We start from the raw sequence: 27,548 nt of genomic DNA, 5'->3' as shown, positions 1-27,548 counted from the left end.
GGTGCAAGGACTTGGTCTATCTTCTATTGCTTTCTCAGGCCTTAACAGAGAGCTGGATCAGAAGTGGAGCAGCTGGGACTTGAAGCAGAGCCTATATGGGATGCCAGCACTGCCACTCACAGCTGTACCCACAGCACCGACCCCCTCTCTACTTTCTAATTCTAATAATTCTTATTTTGCTATTTTTTGTTTTAATTCATGTGAATTCTTCCAGATAGGTTTCTGTACTGATGTGTTGATGAAACACGAGAATCCCTGCTCTGTGACCTGAACAGTAGACTTGCTTTGTAAAGACTCTTGTGACCAAAAGAAGGCATTTTTCTTCTGACATTTTTCATGCCAAAAAGAAGCTAATAATATGAGCAACAAATACAATCCATATTTTTGTGTCATTACTCTGTAACAAGAGCTGGAATTAGCAGCTTACATGTGCTGTTAGCTCATTTGGTCATCAAAACGATCCTAGAGGTTCCTGTTAGATGCAAATTATCTATACATGAATGACAGAGGAAGGAAGTTGGTATAATAAGACACTATATAGTTGTATTTATTTTCCAATATATTTGTCTTGATGTAATCTAAGCATTCCTTACAATTAAAAAACAGCTTAACCAATGTAACAAGATCTTAATAAAAATGAAATCTGAAACACTTAATGTAAGTAGGCTATGCATTGATGGTTACATGAACATCTGTAATTGATACTATGATGATTCATCTGTATTACTATATTCTTCAGAGATAAGAGCTGCTAAGATAGTTCTTTGAATTGAGGCCGTAGGTTAACAGACTAAATAGCAGATTAACTTTCCAGTTTTGGTAAAAAGGTCTCCAGTTAGAAGAAAATGGCCTTCAATGCCTACTTCTTGAAAGAAACAAATCTCAATATTCAAAGATGTAGAAAATTGAGTGTGACATTTGCTAAAAGTGTCACAACAATTAACTGTGCTGATATTTTTTATTGTGATGATGATTATCTTAGTTTCTGTTGACATTCTAGAATCCAGTTCTTTCATCAGGAACATCCATATGGTGTTATAAAGAAAAATCTGTTCTGTGATACTAATATTACAGAGGAGGGAAGTCAGTGCTGATTCTTTTTCATATAGCTGGTAAGGGAAGGGTCCATGACAGAATCTAAACCTCTTAATTCCAGGGCCAGCTCTTTTAAATTCTATGAGTATCAAACTAAGTTTAATTCCCTTTTCCTAATTACCACTGTTTTTTATTGTAATGGAGGAACAATTTCATGAAAGAGGAATCTTACTGGATATCACCTATCCTGCAAGGCAGATCTCTTCAAGGTCAGGACCTGTTGATCCTTTGCTTGTCAAGTAATGTCTTTTCACCTCTACTAATATTCTTTGTTCAGGCTGATATTAAAAGAGTTACCCAGCTTTCTTATTAGGTTTGCCCAATGTAACCTTTAAAAAAATTATCATTGTCTTTACACTTAACATCAAGGATAAAAATGCAATTTAAATATCGCATGGAAGTATTAAGCAAAATAGCCTGACAGATGAAAAGAGTAATTTGCAAAGCAAGAGAAAAATAAAGGAATTGCATTCTCTCAATATGCCCAGGCAGTTCTGCTGGTGCTGCTTGCCAGCATCATCTAAGAGCACCAACAGCCCAGACAGAGAAATGTTAACACCTGTGGAAAGAAACGCTTCTCCCCACTGGATGGAGGAAGAGAGTTTCTGGTTCACTGCTTTTCAAACTGGTGTCACTCATTTTTCTGGGGGGGAGGAAGAGGAGTAGGGTTTTTCAGGAGAACTGGAAGGAGCACCTACATCCTTTGTTCAAAAACATTGTTGCCTGCATTGTGTCTGCCTTAACTATGCTATCTTTCCCAAAGTTTTAATCTAAATCACTATGGAAGATGAAAATCTGGAGAGATTTTTTGGCAACATGAGTGGAGTATTCTGGTGAAATAACAATCAGAATTGTGTTTCTTGTTAAACACACTAACAATAGAAACACAAACTACTCATTCTTCACTTCTTGAAGTACACAGGGATGAGCTCCAAGACAGAACAATATTTAGGTTACTTCCAGAAACATGAAAAAGATGATTGAAGAGATTTTAAGTTTGGATGTAGTGTTACATTTCATGATTTAATAGCGTTAAAATACCTGTTGAAACTTGGTTTAGTTTTAAAACATTGTTTTAAATAAAGAAGAGCTTAATGCTCCCTCCCCTGAGTGGGCTTGCCCGGTGTGTGTATGTAACGTGGAATGATCTGATAGTGCTGCTGTTGTCCACTGATGAGTCAAGTTAACATTAGTTTTGCCTGTTGTACATTTTATTGATTAGGTAATAGAATAATTGCATATGGAAGTACTTACCAATTTCAGCATGTGTTGTGAGAAGTTTTTGCAAATGAGTTTGAACTACAAGCTTGAACATATTTGTAGTACAGGAAATGCCATGAACATCTGATCTGAGGCGGATAATTTGCAGATTGTTTGCCATTTCAATCAAATATATAAAGATCAATTTTATTCACTATATACATTTTCACTTGGTAGTTTGTGAAAAATAGAAGAAAGTTGCTATGCTTTAGAAAAGTATGTGTATGTGAGAGAATTTATGTTTAAACATTACTTAGGTTCCCTGTTAGAAAGGAAGCATGTATCGCTTCTCGGCCTTTTGGCTAAGATCAAGTATAGAAAGGAAGCATGTTTCCTTCCAAACAAAACACATTTGTAATATTATTATAAGATAATATTATAGACAACTATTGTTTTTTGTTAAATAGCTGAGAAAAATCTTCTGAGAAGTTTGTCCTTCTAGCTTTTTTATTTTTTTGTAATTATGTATTGGTAAAACATTTAGGAAGCTAGTGTTGTAGCATAGTAGGTAAAGCCACTGCCTGCAATGCCAGCATCCCATATGGACACCAGGTCATGTCCTGGCTGCTCCACTTCTGCTCTGGCTCCCTGCTAATGGCCTGGGAAAAGAAGCAGAAGATGGCCCAAGTACTTGGGTCCTTGCCACACACATGAGAGACCTGGATGAAGTATCTGGCTCCTAGCTTTGGCCTGTCCCAGTGCTAGCCATTGTGGCCACCTGGGCAGTCAACCAGCAGATGGAAGAACTCTCTTTTACTCCCTCTCTCTCTATGTAACACTATCAAAATAAATAAATAAATCTTTAAAACAAATAAATTATGCCAATTACATATCTTAAGAAAAGGCAGCTGATGCATTGTACATCATAATCTTCAAACCAGACTCATATTTATAGATTCTCTATATATCCTATGTGTTATCCTAAGGCAATGATTCCTCTAGATATTTTCCATTAATTCCCATGTCTCTGGGAGGATACATTTTTGTTTTGCACAGCCACATGTCTGCTATATGCTTTACATTTAATAAAATGGATTAGCAGATAATGATTGCTCTAAGCTGTAGTGCATTGTTGTTTGGCAATCAAATTGCTGTTGTGTTAGGAGAAAATGGCATTTGAGTTGCATCAGTGCTATTTTTGTTCAACTTGTAAAATACATGAGATTTTTTTAACAGAGTAGGGAAGGTTAAAGACATGCTCTCTTTTCAACTATTATTCAAGAACCATCTACAATTCAGCCTGCTGAAAAAATAGTAAGAAAGCAGGAATGAACATGTTATTTGGGAATGGTTTTTCTAGCCGAACACACCAGATGATGTCTTAAAGAAGAATAGCTTCTATTGTGTCTGCACACTAGTTTTCTTTTGCATTAAGATTTATGTTTTATGGATTTGCTCTAGAATAAAAGAAAAGCAGTTCTCACCATGGGAGAGTCCTTTACTATTTTATCTATCCCTTTATCTTCCTTTCTCTTTTTGCCAAGATATCTCTTTTCCTATCAGAAGTCTTAGTGAATTGAAGTATCAGACTCTGTTATTACAGGCATTTTCTTTTGTTCACTGCAAAACTCACTCATAACTCCTGTAAGAAGTGATTGACAGGGAGAGGAACAGCTTCATGTTGTCCAAGGGAAACAAGAAATACGTGATGAAGCTCACCGAGGCTTTAATCTCTGCCTCCTACTTCATCATCCCCAAATCATTTATAATGAAGATTTTTTGTTTTTTGTTTTTTGTTTTTTTTTTTTTTTTTTTGCCTTCTTTGGCACAGAGCACTTCTTTTATCATGCTGGATATCTGATTTTCCTGCTTAAAATGTGTTTGGGGCGGTGCCGTGGCTCAACAGGCTAATCCTCCCCCTGAGGCGCCGGCACACTGGGTTCTACTCCCGGTCGGGGCCCCAGATTCTGTCCCAGTTGCTCCTCTTCCAGGCCAGCTCTCTGCTGTGGCCAGGGAGTGCAGTGGAGGATGGCCCAAGTGCTTGGGCCCTGCACCCGCATGGGAGACAAGGAGAAGCACCTGGCTCCTGGCTTCGGATCAGCATGGTGCACCGGCCTCAGCGTGCTGGCCACAGCGGCCATTGGAGTGTGAACCAACGGTAAAGGAAGACCTTTCTCTCTGTCTCTATCTCTCACTGTCTACTCTGCCTGTCAAAAAAAAAAAAAAAAGTGTTTGTAGGTAAGATGGGATTTAATAGCATATTAGTATGAGATTTAATAGCATTTGTTAACGTTTGCTGAAGAGTGAATATGCATAGATTATATTTTCAAAAACTTTATTTGGTTTGCAGGTACAATTCTGGTGGACAACATGCTGATCAAAGGGACTGCTGGAGGACCAGACCCCACCATAGAACTCTCTTTAAAGGACAACGTGGACTACTGGGTGTTGTTGGATCCTGTTAAACAGATGCTTTTCCTCAACAGCACCGGCAGAGTTCTGGATAGAGATGTTAGTGATTTTTTCTGTCTTAACCACTGTATAACAACTTCACTATAGTTTAAACATTTATGTGTTTGTTAATATGATGTTCAGGTTTCTTTATATAATTTGGCCTTATCCAGGTTTCATCAACAGTCACGGGTTTTCTTGAATGCTTTTGAGAGAGGAATGAGAGAATAAGGAACATCAGTATCTGAGAGAGTCATTATCAGTCTCCGTTAAGAGTAGAATAAAGAGATGGTAGGACAAACATGACCAGAGTTAATTTCTCTCCAAAAGTGCCTAAGTATGAAGGTGCAATTAAACTATTGGTATGACAACAGAGTTACGTGGGTGTAGTGATTGGTAGCTGCTCCCAAAGTACCGTGGACTGATGGAGGAGTGAGGCTATGGCCCATGTGCTCATGGTGCTGTGAAAAGAGACAAGGAAAAATGTCCTGGCCTGTGCCCATCTGGTTATTCTCAGGCAGCATAAACATTTTGCTATTAAGAACAGTTAAGTTAGCAATGTTGTTTAATAGCTCCTTTGTTTTAAAGTTCAAAAAGCACTACAAGATTTAAATAGTTCTCTAAACTAGCTTCATTTTTGCTTGATTGTATACAAGTTTTGTTTTTTTTTTTTTTGTTTTTTTTTTAAGATTTATTTTTTACTTGAAAGGCACATTTAGGGTGAGGCAGAGAGAGCGAGAGAGAGAAAGAGAATCTTCAAGTCTTGGATTCACTTCCAAAGTTGCTGCAGTGGCCAGCGTTGTCTCCAACATGGCTGCAGGGGCAAAAGGACTTGGGCCATCTTCCCCTGCTTTTCCAGGTGCATTAGCAGGGAGCTGCATCGGAAGTGGAGCAGCGGGGACCCAAATAGGCACTCATATGGGATGCAGGTGCTGCAAGTGGAAGCTTTATCTACTATGTCACAACACTGGCCCCTGTATCTAAGTCTTGGTTATAAAAAAGAGAGGCAAAGGGGAGGAATTAAAACCTGTAATTGTATAAGACCCTAAGGAAACTCCGAAATTGTATCTGAATCTTTAAACATGCCTGCCCCTAAGTTCAGGGTTTATCAAATTCAAATGTCAGATATTTAGCTTTATTGAATCTAAATGATCCCACATCATTGCTCAGGGTTTCTGATCCACTTTACAATTCTTTATATAGTGGATAATACCTTACTCTGTTTCACATCTAAAACTAGGCATTTTAATACATTTCAATCCGTATCCTCTTTTAGTGCAGATAACTATCTCCTTTATTGTCTTCAAATTTTTTGAATTCTTGTGAATCACTCTGTTGCAGTGTTTTTAGGGCTTCATTCATTAAAATGTAATGGATTTTATCCTCAAAATTCATAATGTAGTCCCCACCTGTTTTGCCTGAAGTGCTGCTATAAAGTTCTTCTCGTCCACATCTAATCTCAACTGGAAATTAAAATGCACTTAATTTTAAAATAACATAAGCTTATGATAACCATGTCAAAAACTTAAAAAAGCACTAAGGAACTTGAATACCCAGAGAAAATAAAATTTATGGTTTCTTTCAAGTATATATATGAATTAGTTATATACGTCTATTGTGATCTAGTTTTAATTAAGTAAATATTATATGTTATGCTATTATGCTTACAACCCACATGTTACCTTTTCCTTTAATTTTTTTATGTATTTACTTGGGAGATAAAGTCACACACACACTATGTATTTACTTGGGAGATAAAGTCACACACACACACACACACACACACACAAGGGGGGGTCTTTCATTCATTGGTTCACTCCCCAGCTGCCTGCAGTGGCTGGAGCTAAGCCCATCTGAAGCCAGAAGCGAGGAGCTTCTTCAGGTCTCCCATGCTGGTGCAGGGGCCGACACACTTGGTCCATCTTCCACTGGTTTCCCAGAACATGAAAAGGCAGCTGGATCACAAGTGGAGTAGCTGGTACTCAAATTGGCACCCATGGGATGCCAGCACTCAGGTGGAAGCTTAGCCTGCTATGCCACAGCATCGGCCCCTTACATGCTACCTTTAATATGTCATTTTTATATTTCCATGTAAATCACTATATAATCTGGAATATTTTTCAAACTTCTTATTTTGGACATAAATTTTACTTAGAGTTTTCAATAACTACAAAAGAGCTGCGGTCAAGACTTGTACATGAAACTTTGTATAAATGTCCAGATTTTTTGATGATACATTTATTTTATTTAAATTAAGACAGTGAATTATATGTATCTTATTAAATGTTCCCAAATACTATATATGTATCTCCATACCACCATAACAATATTATTAAATATTTGTAGCATTTGAAAAAAATCATAATTTAAACATTTGAAATGACTACTACTTGGAACTGTTTATTTTTAATTTTATCATTGTTTATGTAGATTAGAAGTCATTTTTTTTTTCTTGGGTATTCCTCTCCATGCTCTTAGTTAACAAAATTTTTCATACAAACCAAACAGGTAATTCATTTGAGAAAAAGATGAGTACCCATTTCAAACATACAGATTATATTTATAAATAATAGTGTACAGTGTTAATGTAATTGCGTTAATATTGAGATATAAATATATACATCCAAGTATTTGTAGCACCTTAAATTTTATTTAATTTAAATGTTTATGAGGCTAAAATATACATTATTAATGAATAACTATGATACTATTAAAATTTCAATATGTTTCTTTTGAAATATAAGACACTTCATGAAATCTATTTTTTAGCTTGGTGTTAAATTTTGAGTTGCTTTCTTTATACAAATAATAAATCATAATATGCTACAAGTAGCAATATACAACCTGTAATCAAGTTTTAACCATGTAAAAAACTGCCAATGCTCCATATTCTGATTATTGGCTTATGATTAATTTTAATCCTTCTTAGTGGAAAATTGCTTTACAAATTTTTAGTGAGAAATTTTCCACTGAGTTCTTGGAATACAATGATGCTCTTTTAGGAATATTCTGATTTTAATCACAGTTCGTTGGCTTATAAGGAAAGCACAAAACTGTCTTCAAATGAACTCAACTCAGTGGGTAGGGAGTATTAAGAATATTACCATAGAAAGAAAAACTCATTTGGCTTTAGGAAAGTTGTAATTTTGCAAGGACAGAGGGAAACTACTTGTTCTTGTACCACATGGAGTCTTCAGCACACAGCTTTCTCTATGCATATTCTTTGTATCTCCATGCAAATTGGACTTGGTTTGTATTTTTAATCATGTCTCTCTGTTCCTTTGTTTTGCCCTTGACTTCACCTTTCTATTATTCATTCCCTGTCTGCTCCCTGTAAGCTACCACAGGCTACAGTAGAATCCTGTGTGCATTTATTTTTTGCACATTAGTGAGCTGCAGAAAACTAAGTATACATACTGACTTAAATACAGGCAGAGAAGGACAGATGGGGTCAGGTGGTAGATCCATATCCAATTATACCTCTTTTCAGCATTAGTAAAGAGGAAGTGTATCTTCTTCAAAATCAAGTTATATATATTTTTAAGTCGAGACTACAAACTCTGTCTTGATGGAAACATTTGAACAAGTATGGTTGCATAGAACTAAAAGCAAATTTAATATAAACCAAGTATCAATATTAACATTAAATGTTGAGCCGGTGCTGTGGAGCAATGGGCTAAGCGTGCTCCTGCAGCAGTGGCACTGATTCTGGTTCTGGCTGCTCCACTTCCGATCCAGCTCTCTGCTGTGGCCTGGGAAAGCAGAAGAAGATGGCCCAAGTCCTTGGGCTCCTGCACCCATGTGGGAGAACACGAAGAAGCTCCTGGATTTGGATCAGCCCTTGCTCTGGCCGTTGAAGCCGAATTGGAGAATGAACCAGGGGATGGAAGCCCTTTGTCTCTGTCTCTCCCTCTCTATTTGTAACTCTACCTCTCAAATAAAATCTTAAGCAAAATTAAAAAAAAAATGTTAAATAACCTCATAAAGTAATGATCATCATAAAAATTTGAGGACAAATATAAAGCAAAGTCATCCAATATTGAAATACTTGTATTTAGTTTACAAACTTTATATTATTATGAGTAATAAACCATGAGATAATTTTGCTCCAAACGTCCTGCCCTGGTGTTAATCATTTCATTATTTGCTATATTTATTTCTGTTCAGTGTATTTATGTAAATTATCTGCAGTTAAAAGTCTTGAATAATAAAACCAAAATATGATGTCTGATGGGAAAATATAAGACTCAGTAATGAAGTAATATCATATAAAACTCTGAAATGCCAAGTTATTGTTTAAAGTGGTCAATATTCTCTAACCACTATTGGGCATGAGATAACAATTATCATTATGGAGTTGGCGCTATGGAGCAGTGGGTTAATGCCCTGGCCTGAAGTGCCAGCATCCCACATGGGCACCGGTTCAAGACCTGGCTGCACCACTTCTGATCCTGCTCTTTGCAATGGCCTTGGAAAGCAGTGGAAGATGGCCCTAGTCCTTGAGCTCCTGCAGCCAGGTAGGAGACCCAGAAGAAGCTTCTGGCTTTGGATTGGCGCAACTCTGGCTTTTGTGGCCATTTGGGGAGTGAACCAGCAGTTGGAAGACCTCTCTCTGTGTAACTCTTTCAAATAAATGAATAAATAAATATTTAAGAAATAACTATCATTGTAATGTTGAGACTTTAATAATAGGGAAGTAATCTTTGATTTCCTATAATACTTACCTCAAAACATTAGATAATTTTTTAAGTTTCTAAATGGACAGGAATTATGTTCATGACCACACCAAAGGAGTTAATGTGTCTTCTTTCAAACCTGACTTTCACACCTCCATGTGGGGCTGTGACTACTCTAGTAAGGTCACTCTCCATTCACTTGCTACATTTAGTATCTGCATCTCTTCAGTAATTATAGTAGTCATTATGACAGTTAAACTTCATGGAAATGGTAAAACACTGCTAGACATTATTTTATTGCTTTAAAATTATTTCTAAAACATACAGGGTCTCATTTCATTCTAATGAAGTTTATTTGTGAGTAGTAAAAGGTTTTTATTTTGTAAAGGTAGTATGTACCTAGCAGGGAAACTCATGCCAAAAACCATTCATTCCTTGAGGATCAGAAGTACTTTGCCTACACTCAGTGAAAAATCAATTCTCATAGGTTTACTAAAATTTTTCTGCTTAAAATATTAAGCCCTCCAAATATTATTTCTAGAAAAATTCAATTTAATATCAGATCTGTGTGTTTTACTCTGTATTATCACATTAATATAAAACTGAACTTTGCTTGTTAAATCCTAACAGAAGGAGAAGGATGGAGGGTGGGAAAGAGAGGGAGAGATAGAAGGTTAGAGAGAAAGAAATCTACCATCTGCTGGTTCAATTCCCAAATAGCCAAAATGGCCTTGGGCTGGTGCCAGAACCCTAAGCTGGGAGTTCAGCCTAGGTCATCTTTGTGTGTGGCAAGAACCCAATTACTTGAGCTATCACTGCTGCCTCCTGAGATTTGCATAAGCAGGAAAGGACTGAGGACCCAGTGCAAGGAATGGAACCCAGATACTCCAGTGCAACCGCTAGGCTAAACATGCATTTTCTTTATATTTTTAAATAACAAAATACTTAAATAATTGTTAGAAATTTTTCTTCTGTTAACATTTCAAATACCGCTTTTTAGTGAGAACCTCCAGTAACTTGATGTGTCATTCTTGATCAAAACCTATATACACATGTATAGTGATATATTAATGTGCAAATATAAACTCTGAATGTGTTAAATATCCATTTTTAAATGGAAAGCATAATTTTCATGTCTAGCTATGTATGAATCATAATTGTTTTAAGAAATTACCCCAAAACAATTGATATATAACTTTTTCTTTGTCATGAAATGAAGTCATTCAAGATGATTAGAAAAGATAAAATTACCATGACTGATTTTTGCCACTAGTTATGAATGAGAAACCAAAATTTCTTTAACACATTCCTAAGTATTTGAGTCCCTTAACTCTTGCTTAATGACTTAGTAGAGCAGTATTTGATATATTTATGTCCCTGGTATACAGCAGAATAGAATTATTCCAATGCAAAATTGTACTGTGTGTAATATATTAGCCACAGGGAATCCTTGCCTTCAGTGTGATCCATTATGTTTGGAATTTATTGCCCACTACATTCCATCCATGCTACTAACAGTTACACAGAGAGCTAAAGTGGAGAGTGACAACAGTTCCAGGTGACCTGGTTATTTCTAATTTATGTGTACTTAGCAGGAGTAAGTGAGGTCTCAGTGCACAATTCATTTGATCTTCTGTTCAAAAGACTGTGACCTTTCTGTCCCAGAGCCACCACTAGATGCTAAAATAGAACTTGAGATGGAATGGTTTTATAGATCTCCTTTGAAACATTTACAAGATAAATAATGTTAGAAGAATGTGATTCACCTGATTGTCTTCCAAGAGATTTGCCAAGGGCTAACAGTGCACAGATTTATTCTGTTTTTACTTTACAATTAAAATATTCAGGATTTTCTTTTAAAAATATTTTAAATCAAACACTTTAAAGATAGAGGGTATTGTGTTCATATTATTTCCAGAAATTTTTTGGATCTAGTCTTTTTTTGAATAGTCTTTTATCCTTCAGCTTACAGAGGTTCAGTGATGAATGTTGTTTTATGGGATAGTTCATTCTTGTATGCTGCTTTGGTTTAAAAGAAAACCTCTGCTTATATTGAAAACATATGCTTTGTAATATGTTTAATTCATAGTTCTTACTTCTGGTCTCTGGAACTATAATGAAAAATCTAATAGGTTTTTCCATACCAATCATTTAGATGCTTAGCAAATAACCTTTCTCAAATTACTCCACACATTCTAAAAGTGCCTTCTCACTCGAAAGATGGTGCTTCTTAAAATGCACCGTTTCCACATCTGATAATGTTATTGAATGTACAGTTTACATTAGTGGCCTGGCAGCCCATTCTCAGCACTGCCATGCAAAATCAACTTTGAGTCATTAAAATTTCATGATTAGATTTCATTGTTTTAGGCATTTATTACATAGGAGCGGTTGAGTAGTTTAGACAATGATGATAGTTGAGTTTTTCCCTAGGAAAGACTGAGGATTTACATTTATTACTGGAATATATAATCAGCTCTATAACCCATTGTTCTGAATTAGAAAGAGGACCTTGAACCTATCCTTTTGTCCTTAAACGAAGTACATATTTTTCTGAGCTTTTTGATAGTCATAGATTCTATGTACATGGATTTAATGGGATAGATATCAAAAGGCAGTGTGGGGGGGCATTTCACTAGACATCTTTCTCCCCGTGTGAATGAGACTTCAGGTTATTCTTTTAGGTAAAGTTATTCAGATAAGCACAATTCTGTTCAATGGTGTTTTTTTTTTTTATAGAACATAAAAATATCTTGAGACCTAAGCATGTTTGGCCTCAGTTGGATTTTCAGCAAGTTTCTTCTCATTTACACATGTAATTTACAGCATTCTTAATGGGATTTTATGGTCTTCTAGTGATCATGAATATATTTTAAATGGATTTTGATCCAAATATCTTATAATCCAAAATTATTTGTTCATATTTTATTTCTATCACTTTTGAGAATTGAGATTTTTATTAAAAATACTTGGGTTTATTATGTGCTTAATGTGTGCTCAGTATAGATAACTACATATAATATTGCCAATGATTAGATCACAGTATAATTATTAATCCCTGTTTTTAGAGATAAATAGACTAACTACAGGGAGATTTTGCTCCTTTCTTAGGTCATACAATTAATAGGTTACAGGATTAGGACACGAAGGCAGGAAGTTGGACTCAGGGTCATATACACTCATCTATCTTGCATGCAGTGCCAGTTATTAGGTAGAATGATACAGTCTTGAATAAAACAGCAACCCAAAGTTGATGGATCTTCCAGTCTAGTAAAGCAATACACACAAAGCATATAAGACCTACAATATGCCTAGTGGTGAATTAGAAATAGAATAAATACAAGGAAGTAGTGAAAGAGGAAACTGAAAGGAAAGGACAGACTGAAGACATGACACTTAATATGGAATGGTCAGGATAAGTCCTTCTGAAAAATTGATACTTACATTTTATGAGTGCAAAAGATATTTTAAATGTCAGAGGTCCTTGTTTGGTTGAACACTCTGGCTCTGAAATCAAACACACACTAAGTATGCATTCCATCTCTAAAAGCTCTTAACTGTAGGATTTGAGTAAATAAATACTCCCGTAATGACACTTTTCTCCTTCAAGGAACTTATCAGAAAAGTAGCTTGGAAATTGGAACCATACTTAGGTGTAGCATGTATTAAAATATTAATTACAGTGATAAAAGCAATAACCTGAAACATCTCATTAAAGTTATTACTTAGAAAATAATTTACGTAAATTTTAATGAGGAACTAATTTTTAAATATTTATTTGAGAGCTAGAGTTACAGATACCAGAACAGAGAGAAAGGTCTTCCATCAACTGGTTCACTCCCCAAATGGCTACAATGGCCAGAACTGGGCCAATCGATAGCTAGGAGCCAGGAATTTCTTCCGGGTCTCCCATGTGGGTACAGGAGTCCAAGCACTTGGGTCATGTTCCATTGATTTCCCAGGCCATAAGCAGAGAGCTGGACTGGAAGAGGAGCATTTGGGACCTGAACCAGTGCCCATATTGGGATGCCAGCACCACAGGTGGAAGCTGAGTCTACTATGCCACAACCCTGGCCCCCCAAAAAACTACTAAGTTGTATAACCTGACTTCATGGTTGTTACATTCCAAAATGCTAAAGAAAATCTTATTATAATCAGGTGATGATACTGTGTAGCTGAGTATGTGACAAACAGATGTATATTTCGATACAGGAAAAGATTAACAAATAAGTATTTCTATATGTACAATGAGAAAGTTTGCTCGGAATAAGCAGGTTTTCCTCTTTTGAGCATCTATATTTTTATTATCAATAATCTTATGTAGCTTAATGAAAAGTACATAAGCAAGAAGTTGTACAGCTTATTTACCCCAAGGATTTAATGACTAATACTTTTTTTAAAAAATAGTGGACATTCATATCACTGTTTTTTAACCTTGAGAGAGACTGACTTTGTTTCATCCTATTAAATTTCAACATTGATTTTATGACTCATCAATAATCATCTAAGTGGCATGTATCAATACCTGGAATCTTATATTTAATATACAGAATTGAAGAATGCAGTAATTATGACTCTCCTCTTGTCACTGCTTGCAGAATGACCATATTTTCTAGATTATTACAATTATAAACATGAGCAAGTATAGAAATTTTATGAAATAAGGGCAGTGACAGTGACAAGAAGCTTCAATTTCAGTTTTTTAAGATACAATTTCTGCATTGCAGCCACCAATGAATATACACTCCATTGTAGTGCAAGTCCAGTGCATCAACAAAAAAGTGGGCACAGTCATCTACCATGAAGTGCGGATTGTGGTGAGAGACAGAAATGACAATTCCCCCACGTTCAAGCACGAAAGCTACTATGCTACAGTGAATGAGGTCAGTCACTGTGTATTCTCTCTTGCTGTGCTGCTTGTTATAGGTAATTAACTGAACATGATAATTATATCAGTAACTTTGAGACTAATGGGTGTAGCTGTTTACAAGTATCAAGGAAATTTTAGTATCTTATACTTCTCAAAGACAGATTCTGATTGACTTCTGATATGATTTCAGGAATTTAATTTGCTATGGGAAAGATTCAAATTACTTACAATAATGACCACATAGATTTTATTTTGATCAAAAAAGTTATTTAAACAGTAAATTTAGAAAACATACTGCCTAAATCCATATATATATATATATGTATATATATGTATATATATGTGTGTGTGTATATATATATGTATATGTATATGTACTGAAGCGGAGCAGGTGTTATTCTTGTTCTAAGACACTAGACAAATGATTTTTATTTCTAACGTGGTCTTAATAAATTTTGGGAGAAAATATCTGTTTGAGATGCTGTGATTTTATAGCTATTTACTCAATTTTTAAAATAAGGTTCTTGAACACCCAAAAAAGTAAGTATAAATCATATCTTAATTATTTTAAGAAAATTCAATGAAATTTTAAAATATTTTAAAAATGTCATTGCTTAGATTAGAAATATTTCTTTTTGTTTCTTAAATTTTGCTTTGCTTCCTTTGAGCTAAAATAAATGTGACAAGAATCTGATTTGTGTTCTTATTAAAACGGTAGTTACCATATTTTTTAATCCATTAAGCAAGAAGGTATCTCTATATGGCTTTAATGTTACCTCATGTGTGTATTATAAGCAGCAAATCATCTTTACATCTAAGATTTTTAATTCTTTAAAAATGCATAATACTCTATGGAAGGAAATCAGTGTAATTTGGATAGTAAAGGTGCAGTAGGTTTGTAACATGGTTGTTATTTTGAAATAGTTCAAACCATATTTAATTTTTCTCAACATTGTGTTCATAAAAATTTGGAGAATAATATTTTACATAATCTGAGACTTCCTCGATTTTCACTTAAAAACAAAACTCCTACACAGGCATGTTTTAAATTTAACATAGCAAGTTACTGGTCAGAAATTTCTTAGTCTCTTTTTATTTTTTTTTTTATTTTTATTTTTTATTTTAGACAGGCAGAGTGGTCAGTGAGAGAGAGAGAGACAGAGAGAAAGGTCTTCCTTTGCCGTTGGTTCACCCTCTAATGGCCGCCGCGGTAGCGCGCTGCGGCCGGCGCACCGCGCTGTTCCGATGGCAGGAGCCAGGTGCTTCTCCTGGTCTCCCATGGGGTGCAGAGCCCAAACACTTGGGCCATCTTCCACTGCACTCCCTGGCCACAGCAGAGAGCTGGCCTGGAAGAGGGGCAACCGGGACAGGATCGTTGCCCCGACCGGGACTAGAACCCGGTGTGCCGGCGCCGCAAGGCGGAGGATTAGCCTGTTGAGCCACGGCGCCGGAATTTCTTAGTCTCTTTGAGTCACATTAACAAGTGTCTGCTATGATATTAGTTGTTAACTAATTTCCCTGTACTTAGTTTAAATGTATATAGATCGTCTTACTGTAGCATTTGAATTGTACCCTTTGGGTTAGATATTTTTTTTTTAAATGGAATGTTTATTTATTTGAAAGGCAGGGATACCAAGAGAAGCAGAGAGAGAGGTCTTCGATCTGCTGCTTTCCTCCTCAAATGGCCACAGTGCCAGGACTGGGTGGGGCCAAACAAGGAGCCAGAGGCTTCATCTAGGTCTTTGACATGGGTATAGGAACCCAAGCACTTGAGTCATTCTCAGCTGCTTTTGCTTTCCCAGGCCATTAATAGTGCACTGGATGGGAAGTAGAGCTGCTGGGACTTGAACAGGTACCCACATAGGTGTCTCAGGTAGCAGTTTTGCCTGCTCCACCACAGTGCTGACCGCAAGACCTAAATCTTTTTAAAATCATTCAGAATTTAAGATTGTTGATGTTAAATGATCTCACACATCACTGATTTTTTCATGTATAAGTCATTAATACCAGTTTATAAAATAATTCTCTGCAGGTAAAGTCCCGATCAGTCTTCTCATTGAGATGAAAAAACTGAGACCTGAAACAGTAGTGAGTTAACAGAAAGTAATTTGATCCAAAAGTTGGTAATGCTGCTAAAGTTCTTTCTCCTTCTTCATTTGAACACTCATCAGTATACAGTACAACATCCTAAATTATAACCTTGCTCATGAAACTTAGTTTTGAAATAAACATCAGAGTTTATATTTAAGGTAATAAAGTTTTAATTTTATAATAATATTAGGCACTTTCAAAGGTGTACTAAATGCAAGCCTCCTATGCTGTTGAACTTATGTTCGTCTGAGTACCTGAAGAATTCACCAAAATATTTGTAATGACTATCTAAATGTCAAGTAAGAATTATAACAAGGAATGCAATTTCTTGCTTGTGAGCAGCACATTGGACATGGAAATTATTTCTGGTAATTTGAGACTATTAATTGTGGACAATTGTGTTACTAAGTAATAAGTCTGGCTGATGTGAAGAACAAAAGTGCAATTTTTGCTGATCACTCTTTCGCAATTTTTGGAAGATTAAGCTTTTGTGACAGTGATGTTAATAATACATGCATCCCCCCCCCCAAAATTCCTCTTGACATAATGAAAATAAACAAGGGCAAGTCAAGGCGAACATAATGTTTCCTTGGGGCCAAGAATGTATATCCTGTTAATATAGAGGTTATATTTGCCTTGGTCTTTAATGGTCGCTTCACAGATGGGACGATTTTTCAATCAATACTAATTTATTTTCATCACCTTGGATATCACCTTAAATGTACTTTGCTGCTGTGATATGAAGTGATTTATTGAAGATAAGTGGTTGGCACTTTCTGGAAGAATGTTTCCCTGCATTTCACTTGACAGGGACATGATTTACAGTTTGGGGGATGTAGAGCAACATGGGAGGGTAAAGAATAAAGAAAATGAGGAAGGGAGGAAGGCAAGAAGAAAGGGAACTCCAGCAGGAAGGAAATATGAAAACTACTTAGAGCATATTTTAGGTATACTAAAATAAGTAAATGTAAACTTAGCATTTATTGATCTATTTCTACATAGTGAGCACTGCATTATCTAGTCCTCAGAGTAACCTTCACAGTAGCATTGTGAAGAAGTGCAAATCCCGTTATAGAGATGAGAAAATTAAAGACTGAGAGGTCATATAACTTTCCCAAGCACATCCAGTGATGGTAAAACTGAGAATTTTAAACCAGGTTTGTCAAACTCCATCATAGAGCCTCCTAACTGAAGCATGAAAAAATATTATAGCAACATGTATGGTGTTGTAATGTCTTATAGAATTTTTGACCCACATGTTTTTTAATTAAGCATTGTAGTTCCAATAACAATGTGATAAATGGTTATCATAAATGACACATATCATAATCTACATCTATTGTGCATAATAGGTATTCATTACAGCAGACTTATATTATTATTATTGTTTAAATATTAATAAACATAAATATTCAAAGTACAGCTTTTGGGTTACAGTGGCTTTTTCCCCCCATAACCTCCCTCCCACCTGCAACCATCCCATCTCCTGCTCCGTCTCGCATCCCATTCACATCAAGATTCATTTTCATTTCTCTTTATATACAGAAGATCAATTTAGTATATATTAAGTAAAGATTTCTACAGTTTGCACCCACACAGAAACACAAAGTATAAAGTACCATTTGAGTGCAAGTTACACCGTTAATTCACATAGTACATTAAGGTCAGAGATCATACATGGGGAGTAAGTGCACAGTGACTCCTGTTGTTGATTTAATGGCGTCAGTAATCATGTTTATGGCGTCAGTAATCATGAGTTGCCAAGGCTATGGAAGCATTTTGAGTTTGCCAACTCCAATCTTATTTAGACAAGGTCATAGTCAAAGTGGAAGTTCTCTTCTCCCTTCAGAGAAAGGTACCTCCTTTGATGGCCCGTTCTTTCCACTGGGATCTCACTCACAGAGATCATTCATTTAGGTCTTTTTATTTATTTTTTTTCCAGAGTGTCTTGGCTTTCAATGCATAAAATACTCTCATGGGCTCTTCAGCCAGATCCGAATGCCTTAAGTGCTGATTCTGAGGCCAGAGTGCTGTTTAGGACATCTGCCATTCTATGAGTCTGCTGTGTATCCCGCTTCCCATGTTGGATTGTTCTCTCATTTTTAATTCTATCAGTTAGTATTAGCAGACACTAGTCTTATTTATGTGATCCCTTTGACTCTTAGTCCTATCATTATGATCAATTATGAACTGAAATTGATCACTTTGACTAGTGAGATGGCATTGGTACATGCAACCTTGATGGGATTGAATTGGAATCCCCTGGCATGTTTCAACTCTACTGTTTCGGGCAAGTCTGAATGAGCATGTGCAGAATTGTACATCTCCTCCCTCTCTTATTTCCACTCTTATATTTGGCGGGGATCACTTTTCAGTTAAATGTAAGAATAATTGTGTGTTAATTACAGAGTTCAACCAATAATATTAAGTAGAACAATATAAAAAACTAAAAGGGATAAAGTATTAAGTTGTTCCTCGACAGGACAAGGGATGATCAAATCATTGTTTCTCATAGTATCCATTTCACTACAACAAGTTTCCTTTTTGGTGCTCGGTTAGTTGTCAGCAATCAGAGAGAACATATGATATTTGTCCTTTTGGGACTGGCTTAATTCACGCAGCATGATGTTTTCCAGATTCCTCCATTTGGTTGCAAATAACTGGATTTCATTTTTTACTGCTGTATAGTATTCTATAGAGTACATATCCCATAATTTCTTTATCCAGTCTACTGTTGATGGGCATTTAGGTTGATTCCATGTCTTAGCTATTGTGAATTGAGCTGCAATACACATTGAGGTGCAGACAGCTCTTTTATTGATTTCCTTTGGGTAAATTCCAAGGAGTGAGATGGCTGGGTTGAATGGTAGGGTTACATTCAGGTTTCTGAGGAATCTCCAGACTGACTTCCATAGTGGTTTTACCAGTTTACATTCCTACCAACAGTGGGTTAGTGTCCCTTTTTCCCCACATCCTTGCCAGCATCTGTTGGTAGATTTCTGTATGTGAGCCATTCTAACTAGGGTGAGGTGAAACCTCGTTGTGGTTTTGATTTGCATTTCCCTGATGGCTAGTGATCCTGACCATTTTTTCCATGTGTCTATTGGCTATTTGGATTTCCTCTTTGGAAAAATGTCTATTGAGGTCCTTGGCCCTTCTCTTGAGTGGGTTGTTTGTTTTGTTGTTGTGGAGTTTCTTGATCTCTTTGTAGATTCTGGTTATTAAACCTTTATGTGTTGCATAGTTTGCAAATATTTTTCCCATTCTTTTGGTTGCCCCTTCACTTTCCTGACTGTTTCTTTTGCAGTACAGAAACTTCTCAATTTGATGCAATCCCAATAGTTAATTTTGGCTTTGACTGCCTGTGCCTCCAGGGTCTTTTCCAAGAAGTCTTTGCCTGTGCCTGTATCTTGCAGGGTTTCTCCAATGTTCTCTAATAATTTGATGGTGTTGCTTCGTAGATTTAGATCTTTAATCCATGTTGAGTGGATTTTTTGTGTAAGGTGTAAGGTAGGGGTCTTGCTTCATGCTTCTGCACGTGGAAATCCAGTTTTCCCAGCACCATTTGTTGAATAGACTGTCCTTGCTCCAGGAATTGTTTTTAGATCCTTGATCAAATATGAGTTGGCTGTAGATGTTTGGATTGATTTCTGGTGTTTCTATTCTGTTCCATTGGTCTATCCATCTGTTTCTGTACCAGTACCATGCTGTTTTGATAACAACTGCCCTGTAGTATGTCCTGAAATCTGGTATTGTGATGCCTTCAGCTTTGTTTTTGTTGTACAAGATTGCATTAGCTATTCGAGGTCTCCTATGCCTCCATATGAATTTCAGCATCATTTTCTCCAGATCTGAGAAGAATGTCTTTGGTATTCTTTTTTCTGTTGTTTTGTTTTGTTTTTGTTTTTGTTTTGTTTTGACAGGCAGAGTGGACAATGAGAGAGAGAGAGAGAGAAAGGTTTCCTTTTCTGTTGGTTCACTCCCCAGTGGCTGCTGCGGCCGGCACGCTGCAGCCAGCGCACCGTGCTGATCCGAAGCCAGGAGCCAGGTGCTTCTCCTGGTCTCCCATGTGGGTGCTGGGCCAAGGACTTGGGCCATCCTCCACTGCACTCCTGTACCAAGGTAGAGAGCTTGGCTTGAAGAGGAGGAATGGGGACAGAATCCAGCACCCCCACCGGGACTAGAATTCTGGGTGCTGGTGCCAAAGGCGGAGGATTAGCCTAGTGAGCTAAGGCACCGGCCCTCTTTGGTATTCTTAAATTAGAATAGCTAGTCTGGAGATAGAAGAAAACTTCACTTCTGATAGATTTTTTTAAATATTTTTTAAAATTTATTTGAGAGTTAGAATTAGAGAGAGAGACAAGAGAAAGGTATTGTATCTGCGGATTCACTCCCCAAATGGCTACAATGAACAGAACTGTGCTGATCTGAACCCAGGAGCTTCTTTCTGGTCTCCCACATGGGTGCAAGAGCCCAAAGACTTGTGCCATCTACTATTGCTTTCCCAGGCCATAGCAGAGAGCTAGATCAGAAAAGGAGCAGCTGGGATTCTAACCAGTGCCCATATCAGATGCAGGCGCCGCAGGTAGAGGCTCAGTCCAATATGTCACAGGACCAGCCCCTTCTAACAGATTTTGAAGTGAGTAATGGGTAACATCTTTATTTCAGGTATTTAAAGATTTTAAAAATTTATACTATTGCAACACAGCCATGCCTGTTCTGTATGGCTTTATTTGTGCTGCTATGTCATTCTGAGTATTTGCTGCAGAATTGATATGGCCTTGTAAACTTACTCATTGTAAGGACCTTCAGAGAAAAAGTTTACTGACCCTTATGCTAACCCTGTTTGAAATATATAATATCAAATACATATAGATAAAATATACCAAACTTGATTAATATACATGACAAATTATATATACTTTTGTATTTTCATGTGTATTTTAGGGTGCTATGTGCCTATCTGTGGAAAATCAATTCTATCAGAATCTTGCAGACATATATTTCAGAAGTAATTAAAAGATTGAATCCAAAGAAATTGTCAGTGTTCAATGTTTTCGTCCCATTATTAAGATTCAACATAACAAAAGAAATTAAATAAAATGATATTACTATATTATAGAAATATTTATATTTATGTTGTGATCTTATAATAGAAATAGGTGCTTTATATCATTATGAATACTGTTTTTTCCTGATGGTGATTTGAATTTATTTGGTAAACAGTCATTATTATCTCTTAATTTTCACTTAATTTAGTAGGCAATATTTTACTGAATCACTGCTAATTTAACATAAGAAATTCTATGTAAGAAGCTTAAAATGAGCAAGAACAGACTGTAAAGAGATGAATCTAGAGAACAGAGTAGGGACCACATCCCAAAATGGACCACCTGTTATAAAAATCTCTAAGCAACAAGGAACAAGTCAATAGCTTAAGCAATAGAAAGTACATAGTTGTGTTTTTTCCCCTATTTTTATTTTAATTTCAATTAATTTTAACAGACTCAATATGATTTGTAGATACAAGTCTAAGAACATAATGATATTCCCCTCTTCCTTCCTCCCACTTTCCCTTTCACCCTCCTTCTAGTTTTTGACATACATTTTTCAACTTTACAGTATAAAAAGACTTAATACGTCACTGAAAAAGGAGTATAACAATTAAAAAGCAAAAAAAAAAAAAACACAAAAAAACTCTAGTTTTGTGGGATATGGACAACAGCTATAAATAATTGAATGTGTAAATAACCATTTCACTCATATATAGCTTTGTTGTCAATTAGTCATTCATAAGTTTTTTTCAATGAAGGTCCTAATCTCCTATTATTTCACCCCTGCCAGAGTCAGGTTTTACTGCTAGGCTGAGGGCGGGTGCAGACCTGAGGTTGCCCTGCTTATGACGTATGTCCAAAATGGTGCCTGCTCTTTGTCTTGCTCGTCTTTGAGAGGTGAGCAGAGAGAGAGAGACTCGTGTATCAGTCACTTTTTTTTTTCCCCCTCTCTCTTCTAGTTAGCCTGGTGAACTTTTCCCCGCGGGGTTTCAAGCCTTGTTCCCTCTAGTCTCCTCTTTCTGCTAGCCTGCCGGTGTCTTGGGCTATTTAGGTTCGGCTCACCTCGTGTTCCAGCACTGGTGTGTTGATTCTGCCGCTGGTGTCCCGAACTTGGGCTCCCACGCTCTCCACGCAGGTCCACTGTGAATCACTAGTTCCGGAAGAGTTTCCTCTGCTGTTTCTTCTCCTACTCTTCCTTGAACCTGCAGTATCTCCACTTTTATTAAACTGTCTCTTCCCGGACTATCAGTGTGTTCCCTTCCTATTCTGCCATCTTGCCACTCTCCTATCAGTGACAGTTTAACTTAAGAGGCATTTTTCAAAAGAGGAAATTCCAGTGGCTAACAGGCATATGAATAAATGCTCAGGATCATTAGCCCTCAGGGAAATGCAAATCAGTACCACAATGAGGTTTTACCTCACCCCAGTTAGAATGGCTCTCACATAGAAATGGAAAACAGTAAATGCTGACAAGGATGTGGAGAAGAAGGTACCCTAATCCACTGTTGGTGGGCATGCAAGCTAGTACAGTCATTGTGGAAGGCAGTATGGAATTTTCTCAGAAATCTGAAAACAGATCTACCTTATGATCCAGCCATCCCACTCCAGGGAATTTACTCAAATGAAATCAGCATATGAAGAAGTTCTCTGTACCCCATCTTTATTGTAGCTCAATTCACAATAGCTAAGATATGGCATCCTGATGACGATCAACAGATGTTTGGATAAAGAACGTGTGGTATATATACACTATGGAAAACTACTCAGTCATACAAAAGAATGAAATTCTATCTTTTACAACAAAATGGATGCAACTTGAAACCATTATACTTAGTGAAATAAGCTAGCCCCCAAAAGACAAATATGTTTTCCCTGATCTATGGTAACTAATAGAGTATAAAAAATGTAACATATAATTATTTATGTATTTGTGTTTTATTGACTGTATTTCTACAGCTGAATGTAGAATGGATAACGCTTCTAAGAGGTAAACTGAAAGTAGCATGCAATGATTAAAACAACAAAAAATTGTTGAATAGACACCAATAACAAATTGGGAGGATGTTTCAGTGGATGATGTCACTGGGAAGAATGAGCTCTTAATTTTAGAAGACTCGGGATAAAAAATGTTGCAGATGCTATATATATTGTTTACAATACTATTACAATACAATTGTTTACAAGGAGATGATAAACAGTTCAAGTTAGAGTTCAAGGGAAGAAGATACTTGGTTATGTCTAAAAAATGATAGTGCCCCATATCAAGTTTCACATTAAATTCAACACTCATTAAAAACTCAACATTAAAATGATGACCAAAAATATTATTTTTAGTAAATTAATACCTGAGTTCCCAGCAGCCAGAAACATAAAGATAGCAGATAACAATAACTATCTCATATCCTTAACTACAGGAGAATAGATATAAGGTAGGGTATGTGATTATCCTAGGGTATGATAATCATGTTGTGAACTCCTCAGTTTTTAGCCAAAGACTATAGCTGGTGAATGATTAATAAAAATGATAATACATATTTGATATTTAGTATCTTCTTTGTTCCAGACCTGCAAATAGGAAATGTTTGACTCTCACAATCTCTCTGCAAATCTCATTATTTATAGAGAAAAATAATTTCATTTTAGCGATCTGAAGTAACTTGTTAAAAGTCTAGTATTGTGGGATCTGAAGGATATCTCCCTCTTTCAAACACAGTCACTTAAAAAAAAAAAAAACAACAGCCTGTTATGTTGAGGAACCACAAAAACCTATTTGGTGGCAGGTATAACATTTAAAGAAAATATATGAGGTAAGAGTGAAATAAGAAGTAGAATATTTTGGAATTAAATTTAGAAATAAGCATACATGGATAAAAATTTTAAAGAAACAAGTAAAAGCCCTTTAGATTTTTGGAATAAATTACGTAGTTTAAAATAACAGTGATGACAACAAAAGAAACATACATATTTAATAGCTTGGTAAACATGAGTTAAATGATTTATGATCATTTGCATAGAGCTCTAGGGGAAAATTAGGGATTTATTCATAATATGATTAGGAACTGTTTGAGAATTTGCCCTATTTCACACTCCCAGAAACACTGCAATCATATCGATGAAGCAATGTTAATATGATTCCCCTTTGACCAAATGTCCCTTTTTCCCCATCTGCAAGTCATTTCCACAAGCACAGCTTTTTGATGCTCAGTACAAAACGTTCCAAGAGCTTGACAGCTTCATAAATTTGTGTTTGATCAGGTTCATTCATTTCTTACCTATATTCAACTTCAAAGGATCCTTAAAAAATCTAAACTTAAAATGTCATTTTCTATTTTGGGAGATGAATATTAGTAGTTGAAATAACCTTGGATTTCAGGAACAATTGTGTTGTTTCATAAACATCAACATTACAAGTTTATCAAAAACTATATTCTGGTTAGTAACTTAAATATCTGATAACTTTGGATTCAGTATAAATTTAGAATTTATTTTTCCTACTTTTAATATTAGGTATTTTTCTTTGGAACTAATTTCATGTAAGACCAATTTGAAATTTGTTCTTAGTCAAAATTTGCTGATGGTAAAATTTTTGCCTAGATCTTTTCACCAACTTAGCAACAGCTTATCCCCATTGTTGAATGAAATAAGATCAGAATACAATGATATGTATTATATGTCATATATAACCATTCACTAACTGCATTGCATGCTAAACAAATTCAAAGTGTTTCCCATGCAATAGCTCTTTTAAAACTTACGCATACCTACACACAGACTGAAAAATACATTGTTTAAAGATGAGATAGTGCAAGAATAGGGAAACACTAATTAATTTGTCTAAGATCTCACTACTAATAAGCAACAAATCTAAGGCAGAAACCAAGGTATCCCCACACCAAAACTGAGTGCTTGTCAAATTCAGGAAGCAAGAGAATAAATGATAGGGCTCAGATATAAAGAGAAAAACTATGCAATTTAACTGATTCACATTTATTCTCCATATTTAAAATAAGGTTTTCTGGACAACAGAAGAGTGAATGGATCATTAATATTAATAAAAAGACTAATTTTTAAAAAATTATTATACTTGATTTGGGATATAAATTTCATTGATTCAGTTTAGTAAAACCATATTGTAGGTAGAACATTATGAGGAAAAAGAATATCCTTTTGTGTCATTTCTAATTTTAGGTCACTTCTCACATGTAAAATTACAGAGCATTGATTTCTAATATGCTTGGTTTCCTCAATTAAAAATGATTAATAATTTAGAAAAATGCCTTGTTGTGGAGTCCTATGCGATGTTTTGATCTTTTGTATACATTTTGTAATGTTTTAAATCAAGGTCAACGCAGTGATTTCAGCAAACATTTGCTAGTTCTTTGTAGTGAAGAAGTTTGAAATCCATTCTTGTAGCATTTTAGAAGTCTCCAGTAGATTTTCATCTGTGCTCACACTAATACACAACAGAACAGCAGAACTTAACTCTCCTACCTAACTATAATTTAGAATCCATTAATCAATGTTCCCCCATCTCTCTGCCCGACACTTTCCAGTCGCTGTTAATCTTAATAGTAGTTTCAACTGCTATGAGATCAAAACTTCCAGATTCTGCATATAAGTGGGCTCATGTGGTACTTGTCTGTGTGTGTCTCATTGATGTCCCTTCAAATAATGAATCCACCTTCAATAATGTCCCTTCAAATAATGTTCCACCCATGTTGTCATGGAAACATTTAATCTGTTTCATGAATGAATAATATTTAATTGTGTGTATGCTGTTCTGTCCAACATTTTGTTTATCTGTTCGTCTACTGAGAGATACTTAAGTCATTCCTGTATCCTGTATATTGTGAATATTGCTCTAATAAACATGGGTCTGGAGATGTTTCCTTAATAGATGCATTTCATTTCCTCTGGATACACACCCAGGAATCATAAAATGGTTTTCTTTCTAATTCTGTGAATAATCACCATATTTTTTCCATGATGTTTAAACTTTTTTGCATTCATACCAAAAGTATACAATGGTCCTCTTATCTCCATATCCTTGACAATTTTCATTTTTTATGTTAGCCTTCTCACTGGAAGGAGGTGATCTCATTATAGTTTAATTTGATTAATGATTAATTGTTAGTCTTAATGATTAATGATGTTGAATAAATTTTCATGTATGGGGCCGGTGTTGTTGCATAGTAGGTTAAGCCACTGGCTGCGACACCAGCATCCCATGTGAGTGCTTGTTTGAGTGCTAGCTGCTTCACTTATGATCCAGCTCCCTGTAAATGTGCCTGGGAAAGTAGCAGATGATGTAGGTGTATATGTGAGCATGGGATGTCCTTTCATTTCTGTGTGGTTTCTCAATTTCTTTCATCAATGTTTTGTTGATATTCATTTCTTCGATTAAATTTAATTTTGGATAGATATGTGTGTGTGTGTGTGACTATTGTAAATGAGATTTCTTCTTCAGATAATTTGTTATTGCACGTAGAAAAACTGATTTTAGTATGCTGATCTTTATGATGTGGATTTTTTGAATTTATTCTAGTTCTTTTTGGTGGATCTTTGAGGATTTATATGTATAGAATCATGTCAGTAAGCCGTGAAATTGGACTTCTGCCTTTCCCATGTGGATGAATTTTAATAATACAGTTTCTTAGAGTAGTTAGTGATGATTTAGAATTCCAATATTGTAATATGAAACTCACTGAATGTGGCCTTCAGAATTAAAACTAGCAATCTCCACTTTCATACATTCTACAATCATGTTTCCCAAAATATTAAGTTTCCAGGTAAAATACACCTACCTGATTATCTCACCTTTCAGCATTTATGTGGCAAAGTCTTTATTAAAGTTTATTTTATTTTACCACTCTTCTTAGAATAACTGCCACATATCCTTAAAATAATATTGCTAATATTAATAATATTTTTGCATTTATAGTGTGATAAAATGAGTAGCATGGTAAAATAATCAAATAAAATAAATAAGAATAAATACATTGTCATGCCATGACTCATAAATATAATTTTCAATCTTCTTTCTGTTTATTCTCCTTATGACAGACTTTTCAATGGCAAATCAAAATATTCTACTTGGTTCATTTCAGACTT

The 27,548-nt window shown here is 35.7% G+C and overlaps 1 protein-coding gene across 15 annotated transcripts in view; it reads left to right on the top strand.

Annotated features, from left to right (window-relative positions):
- The window catches only part of PCDH15 (protocadherin related 15), a 725,080-nt gene that overhangs the window by 212,078 nt on the left and 485,454 nt on the right, over positions 1-27,548 (top strand). For all 15 annotated transcript variants that reach the window (XM_062215103.1, XM_062215102.1, XM_062215101.1 and 12 more), the window contains 2 exons: positions 4,646-4,806; positions 14,150-14,305. In XM_062215103.1, the coding sequence (XP_062071087.1) occupies positions 4,646-4,806; positions 14,150-14,305 (317 nt within the window). The remainder of the gene's footprint in view (positions 1-4,645; positions 4,807-14,149; positions 14,306-27,548) is intronic.

Source organism: Lepus europaeus, chromosome 17 (genome assembly GCF_033115175.1).
Source record: "Lepus europaeus isolate LE1 chromosome 17, mLepTim1.pri, whole genome shotgun sequence".
Taxonomy (NCBI): Eukaryota; Metazoa; Chordata; class Mammalia; order Lagomorpha; family Leporidae; genus Lepus; species Lepus europaeus.
This window is presented reverse-complemented; position numbering and strand designations above follow the sequence as displayed.